We start from the raw sequence: 12172 nt of genomic DNA, 5'->3' as shown, positions 1-12172 counted from the left end.
TCCTATAAGTTGATGATTAAGTCTAGACAGTTAATCAGATTCAGGTTCAATTCAAAGAGATTCTTCATAGAGAGATAAGATGGTTGAAAATAGGTCACCAATTCTTTGACTCTCCTTCCCTGTGAAGGTAGAAGAATCTAACTTCCCTTCTTAGTGACCAGTTTCTCACAAACTAAATACAGCTAAAGTGATGCTGTGACATAGGTTTTATCTGGCTGTCTCTCTGAACCAAGCAAGCCACCATGTTGTGAGGAAGCCAAGCCTTGTCACATATAGCTTGTGGGAAGGATAAGTGGAGTGCTTCAGCCACAGCTTCAGAGGTCTCAATTCAGAGTCAGCTTCAATAGCCAGTCATGGTCATGAGCAGCCTCCAGATCACTGGAGCTTCTGAGTTTAAGGCTGCTCCAGATGGGGGAGAGCAATGAGCATTCCTGCTGAACTTGGCCCAAGTTATATATTCAGCAACACAAAGTCTGCTATTTTTTAAAGTTTTAGTTGGTAAATAATGTAGCGATAGATAACCAGAGCAGTTAGTGCTATATGCTTCCATCAGGAGGTATCTAACAGTAGCTTTCTATGTGATGCTAGCAACCACTGATGAATAGTGCCTAGACTTATTAATTCATTAGAGGTCATAAAATGGTAAGACTATAACTATTTTTCTTCCTTTAATATCTAAAATACTTTAAAAAAGAAAATTATTTTCATTAAGTTTTAGCTATTCTGAAATACAATTCACCATAGTTTAAAAATTCTTGTTCATTTTCATTTCATTTGGTTCACAGATGCTTGTGGACATCTGATTACACTAAGATCTATTAATGATAGGAATGGCCGGTAGTTCTCTCACAAAAGTAGTTTATGACAAACAGATTAATCCACTTGTCTTTTGGATATCTTCTCATGTGACTGCAGTATGGTAAAAAGAATGAGGAAGAGTGGGACAGAGAGCAACTAAACACCAACTTTAGAGCCCCCAACTCAGGAACTCAGATGCCTGTTGGAAGTTAATTGAAAAAAAACGTCCAGCTAATGGTCTTATAATACAGAAAATAAAGGGAAGCCAGAGAAATATTTGGGCTATCTGTAATGGAGAGATTCACAGAAAACAAAGAGCAAGAAAGAATATTTCTAAGCAAGAAAAGGGTTAAGAAAAGAGTGAAATGATGAAGGGTTTTGTCACTGCATTATGGTACATAATTAGGTAATTAGAAGTATTAAAACAGACAAAGCATTGGGCCCACATGAATTACTGAAGATGCTAGTATTCAATAAGATGCCCCAAGGGAAAAAAATGAAGCCCTTGGTGAGGGTTTATAATCATGCAGTGGGACAAAGAAGCACAGAGAGACTTGAAGTAACAATAACTGATGCCATGTCTGCACTTCAAAACCAGAAAATCAAAACAAGCACTCATCCAAAATTTAAAATGAGCTGATGAAAACTCCCTAGTATACTATCAAACACCAAAGTAACTATAATACCTTACTATAGTTTGTTTTATTAAAAAAAACTGAAAAATTAAACCAAACCATAAGAACAATAATTTGATATAGAATGAAAGCAGACACATCAAATTATTTTTCTTCCTGTGTGGAAAATTTCATCAGTTTCTTTATTCAACCAGACATGGTTTGTGTGTTTTCCATGTTCAGACGTAAGATTTAGTTTCCCAGCTTCCTTTTCATTTAGTTATGGCCTTATGACTGAGTGCTAAACAAATGGAATAAAAGTGGAAAGTATGTGTGAAAACAAGTCTCTTCTGCCTTACTCCTGGCAGGTTCCTGTACACTTCTCCCCTTCCAGCTGGTCAGAATGGAGAAGATCATTGGGAAGACCAGAGAAGTTATAGGTAGAATGTGGTTTTAAAATACACTTGCAAATTTTTTGATACACCTCCCTTCTGTGCTAACATATAGCATGAAAAGCACACAATTTCTACCGGATTCCCTTTCTCTCTTGAATCCCTTGTTCTGGAGAAAGCCTCCTCTGGAGAAGGACACTTTGGCAGTCCCATGGAGAGATAGATACACACGAACAGGAATCAGTCTGAATCCTCTAGTCTTAATCAAGACATCAATGGTCTGCAGCAGTAGGAGAAACCTGACTGAACTCTCATAAGAGACTCCTAAGCCAGAACTTCCTAGCTAAGCTACTTGCAAACTACTGATTTGCAGCAACTATGAAATAAATGATTATTGTTCTAAGCCACTGTTCTGGTTGATTTTCATGTAGTAAAAGATAATTAATAGAGGTCTTGAAATCTGAAATCCAGGTAATATTCAAAACAACTAAAATACATAGTAGAGATGTATATGGGACTTGGATAGAAGCCAGAAGCACCTTCAAGAGATTGTCACTGAAGGGCAAAAGGGTACAAAACAGTTAGGTAAGGTCCTGGAGTGAGCCGCCAATGAGTGTTTCAATGAAAATTAGGAAAACAGGAGAAATGGAAGAAAAAGTCCCTTATTATGTAGTAGAGAAATGTCTGACACTATGGTAGTCTCTGGTTTTATGAAAAACAGAAAATGTACCTAATAAGTTGGGTGATCTAGCTAAGGAGATATTCACGTAGAGTGTTGAAGGTACCACCAGGTTTATTCTTGTTACTTAGAGTAAAATGAAAGAAAAGCAAAAGGAAGAACTAATAAGCATAAATTAGCTGAAACTTGCTGTATCTGAAAATAAAAGTTTTTCTCATTCTCAATCTTTCCAGTCATCAAATGGTTGCTAATATTAAAACAATGCTTTTGGGCAATCTCAAATCTAGGATACAGACAGAAAGACAACATGAAAGATGAAACCTTTAATCTTGTTACACTGTAAAACCCTTCATTAGTATCTCCAGAAGCTCTGAGATAATGCCTCAGGGCCCTTCAGTCAAACAAAGGCTTTGAGAAAGATTTAAAAAGTGTGCCTCAGAGAACCTCTAGGAAGAGGTCAGGCCTACACTGCACATAAGAGCCTCTCATATCAAAGAATTCACTGGTCCCAAATGTTAATACTCCCCAAACTGAAAAAACACTGCAGTAGAATATATGAACCCAGAGGGCAGAAACCTATATACTCAGTCTCCACCTCTTAATAAGATATGAGATACACATCCATTTATGTTTCTGTCCCATTTGGACACTGAAGGCGTTAATAAATGTTTCTTGATGTGAGGAAGTTTCAAATGCAAACAAAATCTGCATAAATTAGTGTGGTGGAAAGACCATTTCCATTTGAAAAATCAACGAGCTACATTTGCTTATTTTAGTCATATTCTTCTTGCATTCAACTTTTCACCTTCAAAAATAAAATTTAACTAGATGACTACCAATGATACAAATGCTATTATGGGAAAATATAAAGATACATAAGAATTTACAACTCAAATTCTAAGAGAACAAATAGAAGTTTCACAGACAATTTTAATAAAACATGCACAATATGTGAAAAAGAGAAGAGACAGTCAACTAGAATCTTTGAGTTCTACATAGGACAAGGTAATTTCTCAAGTAGAAGATTTTAAATGAACAAATATATCTACAAACCTACAAATGAAAGGGAAAATGAAGTATGGTCTGGAGGAGTGGAGGTGGAAAGATGAAGCAGAAGGAAAGCCTGAGCAAAAACAATTTGTTTCTGCAATTAAGGAAGAAAAGAACACATAGTTCTCATAGGTCTTAAAGTAGAGGTGAATACTGATTTTTACAAGTCAAGGAAACAAAGTAGGAATCTGTGGTGATGACAAAAGTAGGATCCAGCCCAATCTCTGAGAGAGTCTAACAAGAGGATGGGAGTTTGAAATCACCAGACAGTTGAGAAAATTTAAGTACAAGTACTAGAAAGATAGGATGGATGTTTGGGAAAGGGAAGATAAGACTGGAGTTTAGGAGGCAGGAGTAACTGCAGTAGAGGTTTACATCTAAAGCTCTTTTGGTTCAATAATACCTAACTCGTAATAAAACCTTCAACTCTATTGCCTTCTCTCCTCAAAAAATAATGTTTCCACTCATACTGTAAATATGAAAAATTAGGAAAAACATTTGGAGTATATGTGAGTGTGTGTATGTTTGTCTCTGTGTGTGTGTTTATGTCCGATTATGTACCCATACACACCTCTACCACAAGTGCAAAACTTGTTATAACTGGAAATACAGACATTATTTTGCAGTTATCAGCCATTAAAACAGAAAATTTTAAAAGAAATTCAAAGCATTTCCACTGAACTACCAAAGTAGTTTCAATTACAAATCTGTTTGAAATTCTGCAAACTGTGTTACACTAACAAACAGGCTATGGCTATTAAAAATATTTCACTCACCAGACTTTACTTTTTAACCTACTTATAATCATATGAACTTAACCATAAGTACTGCTTTAAACAACCTGGCTTGGGCTGGGGATAAAGATCAGTTGGTAGAGTGCTTGCCTTGCATGCACAGGTTCCTGAGTTCAATCCCCAGCACCACAAAATAACAACCACCACCACCTGGCTTATTTAAAATGAAGAGGATCTCAAAAGCAAAAATTTTGCAGGTCACCAGCTATGGTTACATGTGCTATGCTCCATGTACTACTGCTCCTACATACCAAAGACTAAGAGCATCAGGGTACTAATCTAAACACTGTAACTAAATGTTCTTTAGCAAATAAACCGATATTTTCATTCAAATACTAAATATACATATGTGTGTATATGGTTTTAAAAAACTCATAAATTAGAATGAATGTATGCTAAGAATTTGCATGCATATATGAAACAAATAGGAAATAAATACTTTAACACAAGAGCAGTATGGGAAAACATATATTTCCAGATGTGTGTGTGTGTGTACACACATACAACAGTCATAATTCTTTTGCTTTTATCTTAAATATGAAATGAGGAAGGACTGTAGGCCATTGGACAGAACTGCTTCTCGTATTTCTGAAAATCTGTTTTCCCCCTCTTTAAAATTTAAGAAACACACACATAGGTTGCCGACAACTCTTAGAGAGCGGCTTGTGTTGTAGTTTTCACTTTCTCGGCTGTGAACAAGTGCATATGTGAGGACTGGTCGTGCAGGCACAAGCATGTACATTGCCTGCATTAAATAAAATCACAACACAACACCAAGTACATCCACTCATTCATGTGTGCCTGCAGTCCACCTCAAGGATACTGAAAATATAAATACAAGCTGCTATTTTGGTGTGATCACACGAATATGGCAGCTTGTATTTTTTTTTCTCCTTAACATTTTAACACTGGGCAGATTGTCTGCATTAACACACACCAAAATCAATTCTGCTCTAAAATTGCTTGTAAAAATCCTCTTCCCTGAGGAATTAGCTTTTTATTTAAATAAAATATGGGTTTGGAAGAAACTGTGTAAAAGATACCAACATTTAGGACATCTTAACTCTGTAAAGTGAGAGTCAATGGACCAATGTACTAGCAGTATTTTTGCCAAAATGGGAATTGAAGAGGAGGGAGAGATGGTATTTATATTAATATTTTTAAAGAATTGACTATAAAAACACTTCTGTATACTGGTTTGTTTGTTTTCCAGAAATGGCCTAGTTATTAGCCGCAGACTACAATGTAAGGTAAGAACTACATTTTAGGTGCTGGGGTTGTAGCTCAATGGTAGACTGCTTACCTGGCACATTTAAGGCACTGGATTCAATCCTCAGCACCACATAAAAATAAATAAAAGTATTGTGTCCATCTACAAGTTAAAAAAAAATTTAAAAAACTACATTTTACCAAAATCTTAGATAAGACACATATACTATAAGAATAGATTTTTCTCAAGGGGAAAGAAAGGAAATAAACATTTAGTATATGCCACATCTAAATGTTCAGCATCAATAAAAAATAAAATTTAGATACTCACATCATATATTATACAAAAATATAAAAATGAGTATGTTGCTGTTCAGCAGAACATTCTGTAATGATAGAAATATTCTATATATGTATTGTCAAGTACAGCAGCTTTTAGCACTTGAATGTCACTACTATGTATGAATACTGAATATTTTATTTTATTTAATCTTAAGCTTAAATAGACAACATACCTAGGGCCTAACAAACTGGACAGCGCAAATCTGTTGCTTTAAAAATAATTTTAGCAATTACTAATAAATACACAAAATAGCAAATGATAAGTGAGCACAAAGTTTGTTTAAATCATGTTTGAAGCTTAACCAACATATAAACTATGAACAAAAAGAAGCATTAAAATGAGTTTCCATTTTTGTAAGAGAAAAAAAAACAATCTACAACATGAAGAGTCAAGGAAAACATGATCTACTGGAAATATTTACAATATCTAGAAATACAAAAGACTAAAAATTTGAAGAAAATGACTAGCACATCCATTTGACAGATAAATTTTTAAGTATAGTCAAAGTTAAGTTATAAGGATAAAGACAAGTTAAAGAATGTTAATCATTTACTTGAGAGAGAGAAAGGACACATTTAAAGATGAGACTATTTGGCAATAGTTATAAATATGTTAATTGGCAAATGATGGTATAGATGCTGTATTATATTTTTAGAATAGACCTTGATAGACCAAATAACACTTCTTTAGCATCTACTATGAAAATGATATTTTACCCTAAGCTCATTATTTCCCTTCATTTTAAATAATACTAAAACTCAGTATTAATGCTACAGCTTTTGAAATATGGCAAGATTTGTCCAGAATGGACAATGTAGTTTCTAATTTAGAAGTGCTATAAACTTGAAGTTCCTAGAGTTACCTTTTGATTATCAGTTTTTTTTTTCCAGTAACAAAAATGGGAATAGTAACAACTTCATTAGTTAAGAAGCAATTAACTGAAATAAATGAAAAGTCCTTTGAGGTAAAACAGGGTTAGTGACATAAAAGAATATTAAAATTAGTTGAAGAGAAAGGTAATATTTAATACAGTGACATATCCAGATCAAATTCAATAATGATGAAAAAAACACAGCTCAGAAGATCAAATTTTCTTGTTTAAACTAGAAGGTTGACCACAGAAGTATTTTTAAAGGGTTCTTATGTCTCTAAAGACTGAAAAGATGTTAGTGTAACTAGAATTGAACAACACCAATTGTCATTGATAAGTTTCACAACTACAGATCATTTATTAAGCATCAACTTGACTACATACATTAAGACAAAAATAAGAGTAGGGCCAAAACCTTCAGGGATTTGTCATTAGGTAGAAAAGTAAGACCTGGGCTAACCCCAGAGCTCTTCTACATAGTACTGCTACTAGGACACCAGCTATCCTGCACTATCCCTGTGCCCCCTCTTCCTCTATTATACTTTAAACTTCTTATGGGTATATAAATATTCATCTTGGCATTTCCAGTCCCTGGTGCCCTGAGAAATTAAGATAAATATACTGAATGCACTGGCAAGTGGACCTAAGTAAATGTTAGATCCAACAATTAAATAATGTCATTAAAAAGTTTAAAGAAAATTATATAGAACATAGAATAGGCACAAATTCTATCAAACTGAAAAGACTAGAAACTCAGAAACATGGTGGTAATCAACTTAGACCTTAAAGGGCAAGCTCTCAGAAATCCAACAGGGAGAAGTAGAGGGAAACAGCACTCAAGCAGAGGAGAGCATAGAAAATCAAAGCACAAAACTTGTTCACAAAGTAATGCCAGAAGTAGTCATCTAAAAGGTCACTGGGTGTGTGTCAGGGAAACTGTGTAAATCCATTTTTCTCTGCAGGCCACAGGGAGTCATAGACACCTTTGGACTAGGCAAGTAGCACAATTATTCGTTTGCTTTGAGAAGAGTCTAAAGCACATGGACTAGAATGGAAGTGGAAAGATGTTAGTGAATAAGTAATGCTGTATCCTTTTCTGAGCTGTGTACTTTTTTCTTGTTGCTTTACAGACTGGATGCAGGCAGAGGAAATGGACTTTAGACCACAGAATGCCTTGTAAAGGTACAAAGTAGTAAAATTATTCAAGTTATTTAGGTTTTGTGATTAAGCAATTCATTAGGCTTTAAATGACACTAATTACCTTATAGGCACCATATTAAGAGAGGGTATGGAAATCTCCTCTAAATGTAGAAAGAGACATGGCAAAGCCTTCAAGTGGAGGGGAGATGGAATTTCGCTCATTTATACTATGAACTATAGGTTCTCCTAGTTGCCTTTCTTGAATTTTGAGCTTACAATGTTAATTACAGTAACAGATAACAGTAACAGATACAGTAGTAGAGATAATTTTTTTAAAAAAATTAGTACTATATGTATGTGTGTGTGTGTGTGTGTGTACTTTAACAAGAAAAATACCCAGAAAATGAAGCAAATAGTTAAAAGAATATGGCTTTCAAGACCTAATACTCTTTTACACAGCAAAGCAGAAATGTTTAAAGTAGCCAACCAAAATGATGAAAAAGCTCCTATTTGGTTTGACTATCCGGTTTTTATTTTCTCCCTCTCTTGTCTTAACTAATCTGGTCGCTGTGGCCTCTGAGTGGGTGGCTGCATAACAGCCACACTCCCACCATTTCCATTCCATAACTGTGGAGATATGAATTATAATCCTTCTCAGTAGACAGATGGATTTGAAGCTATCAATTTTTTTAATATAACTGCTTGGCACTTTTTAAGGGATACCTCCACTGCTTGGTTAGCAATATTTACTGCACATTTTGAGGCCTGTTTTATTGCCACTGATCATACAAATTCTTGATTCATTAAGAAATTCCTTTGTTTTATTCAAATATTAATATAATGCCTCGTGTGTTGATACAAGGGTGCTCTAATTCCTAGAGAAATCAAGCACTACTACCTAACACCTTTGAAAGTAATTTCACTATACAAATGGGTGAGTCCCAAGTTAACTTTACAACACAAGCTCATCAAAATGACCTCATATTTCTCATCCTGTACCCCATAGTTAGATATGGTTTTGATGAATTCTGAATCCATGATTCCCCATTTTAAAATGAAATTATTTTAATTTTAAAATAGAAACTTTTGTCCATTCAATATGTAGTATAACTTAAAGGTAGTCCATGTCATCTGGTTATTCAGTGTTTGGGAACAGGAAAAAGATGAATCTTAGAAAGCCAGAGAGAATTTGACATTATAATAGATTTAGTGGGAGTTGAACTAGCAGTGGAGTACACAGGCAAAACTGTAGAAGGACTTAAGCTATTAGAGATACTTAAAGCTCTTCACATACCTGGTTGTTCCCAAATACCAATGATTTTATTTGGGAACATTTATATAAATTACTGCTGTTACTACATGTACCAGTTGAGCATCCTTAATTCAAAAATCCAAAATCCAAATTGTTTCAAGATCCAAATTTTTTGGATAACAATATGATGCTCAAGAAATTTCAGATTTTGGAGAATGCTGGATTTTCAATTTTCAGATGAGTGGTGATCAATTAGTAAATGCTATGCAAATATTTACTTCAAACCTGAAAAAAATCAGAAATCTGAAACTCTGTTGGTCTCAAGCATTTCAGATAAGGGATACTCAACCTGTACTCATGAATCTACAGAAATCTTATGATTACAAGACTATTCCTATTTTACAGAAAAGGAAACTGAGGGGAAATATGTTGAAAATAATCTGCCTACAATTGTATAGCAAAGATAGCTAGAACTCACCCTAGGATCCAAGTCACAAATTCCATGTACTTCCTACCACATGACTAAGAAAGACAAGGTCTAATATATAATAGTTGCGAACATTTATTATGTAGTAAACAAGAAACTGCTCTTTCACATTGTAAATACTAAATAGATTAAGAGGCTTGCAAACCTCAATAGCTTCAAGAGAAAGAGAAGTAAAATAGATAAGAATAGTGGTCATTTAAAAAGCAATTTGGTAAAAAAGGGATTTGAATGGATAATGCAAAAGACAAATAATACCAATATAAATTACTACATAATATAACCATATTAAAATAATTTAACCAGTTGTATCAATTACTAACAATTCATTTGAAGTCATGTAAATCTGAAAAAAATTATAATTTTAAGATCAATGTTAGAAACATTTTTTAAAAAGTAACATAGGGAATAATCCCTATTAAAATTTGATCAAAGGCTTTGCTTTTCATTCAAGTAAAATACTGCATTCAATTTTGGCTCCTCTATGGATTTACATTTTGCTAAAACTGGTAATACCAATTTGAATTATTGAAAGTAATATAGTTTTACGTACGTTCTTCTGACATCTTGTTCAATCATTGATCGTAGTTCTTTGTCTTGGAAAAATTTATTCCAAAGACTCTGAAATAAGGAGAATAACCTAATTAAAATAATCCCATACTTTTGCTTGACTTCTATGACTTCAATTTAATAATTTAAGTGATTAAATTTTTTCTTCTCCAAATTCTTTTTTCAGGTTTCTCAGATAGAAAACCTGGGATTGGGGTAATTTTTATTAAAATCTAGTTCAATCTCAAAAACACACCCTTATCCTAACATCAATTTTTCCAGTCTAATATTATTTTACATGTTTTAAAAATTCTTTATTTCTATAAATTGAATGATCATTTTCACTGCTATACACTATCCTACTACTCTCCCTATAAATAATAATAAAGTACTTGGATTAGAGCAATATCCATAGGCCAACTGGTCCCAACTTGTACCTGACCTGAATTTCCAATGCACTGAGAGAGATATGCAATGTTTTCTACAAAGCCAGGTTTTATAATCTAATAGGCTTTTATCAAGGTTTAAAATGTGAACTTAGAGAAAATTTTAAAAATACGGAATATTTTATGGTGTAATACCAAAGACTAACTACATATATCAGGAAAAACAAATGCTAACATTATGTAGTGAATGGGAATTTTTTTTTCTATTCTTACCTAACTAGACAGAAATGAGAGCAGCAATAATTGAAGAAGTTATAAAATGTCTTTAAAATAATGATCATTCTTGGTCTTCACTGGAATACTAGAGGTCAGCCTGATTCCTTTTCCTGGTCTTTTGAAAACTTCTTCAGAGATTTTCTACAAAGAGATACTTCCTCCTTCCTGGAAGTTAGTCCTGCTAAGTGGACACTTCTCTGTATAGGAAGGCAGACTTTCCTAGCCTCTCTTCACTCCCATCTTGATAGAATAGTCCAGTTCTTAAGCATATGTTCTTCTATTTTATCCTTCGTATAGACTGCTGTGACTTCTCTATAGTGCCATTCCACTGAAGTAAATCATGAACTTCCTCTAATATTTTATGTATATACCATAGATTTATTTCCACCAGATTTTAGGTAGTACAGTATGTGGAGTAAAGAAAATGCTTGTCATGAAATACACTGTTATCATGGTGACATTTAAACTCTTATGGGTAAAAATAGTTGAGATATAAATAAAGGAGAACTTTACCCCTTCATCCTGTGAAAGGGGATTGTTGATCATCAAATCTTGTTGGCCAACAACCTTCCTTGGGTTTGTGATATGCTGGTAAAGAATGAAAACACACAGAAGATCAGAGGCTACTGGACTTTATAAATAAAAGACAATTACATTAATTACATTTACTATTTACTTACTACTTCTTTAATGTTGCTGTACCATGCTCTTAACTCTTTAATTCTACTTATCCATTGACTTTTATCTTGAGGAATAACACAAAGAAACAGCTGTCAAGGGAAAAAAATTGTAAGAATCATAAATACAATGTGAAACCAGGCCAAAAGAATAACCTGCAAATCAAAATCGATATCCCATTCATGCTATTTTATATTCATATCATTACTTTAATTTCCAGTAATTTATATTTGTGGATATTTAAGAAACATAGTTAGTTAGAAATTTAAAAATTGAGTAATCAAAAGCAAAAGATCTCAGAAGCTGCACCATAAAATAGAATCAAGCCTCCCTCCAGATTCATATTAAAAATGAAAAAAAATTCATCAACAATTCCCATTCTATATTCTAATCTTATAGGAAGTAGCAGGGAGATATTACAAGGTACAAGTTCTGATTAGTAATTTCTAGATTTAAGGTTTTATTTTAAAGCAAAGCAGATAAGGGCAGAGAAGAAGAGTAAGAATAGTCTGAGAAAGGAGAATATTGTCTAAGCAGCAAACTCATTCAAAGCAAAAATGTAATTTACAACTGGCAATCAGCTTATGAAAATAAGCATTTTTAAAAAGAAAAATTTGATTCAATTTAGTTTAATGCAACATTAAAATAAATCTGGAC

The 12172-nt window shown here is 33.6% G+C and overlaps 1 protein-coding gene across 1 annotated transcript in view; it reads right to left on the bottom strand.

Moving 5' to 3' along the window:
* Positions 1-12172, bottom strand: part of Tbc1d5 (TBC1 domain family member 5) — a 507456-nt gene that overhangs the window by 214512 nt on the left and 280772 nt on the right. The window contains exons 7-9 of the mRNA XM_078038310.1: positions 11518-11607; positions 11351-11425; positions 10180-10247 (exon numbers count right to left, since the gene is read on the bottom strand). Coding sequence (XP_077894436.1) covers positions 10180-10247; positions 11351-11425; positions 11518-11607 — 233 coding nt within the window. The remainder of the gene's footprint in view (positions 1-10179; positions 10248-11350; positions 11426-11517; positions 11608-12172) is intronic.

The sequence above is a fragment of the Ictidomys tridecemlineatus genome, chromosome 2 (assembly GCF_052094955.1).
Source record: "Ictidomys tridecemlineatus isolate mIctTri1 chromosome 2, mIctTri1.hap1, whole genome shotgun sequence".
Classification (NCBI taxonomy): domain Eukaryota; kingdom Metazoa; phylum Chordata; class Mammalia; order Rodentia; family Sciuridae; genus Ictidomys; species Ictidomys tridecemlineatus.
Note: the sequence above shows the minus strand (reverse complement) of the source record. Positions and strands in the feature narration are given on the sequence as shown.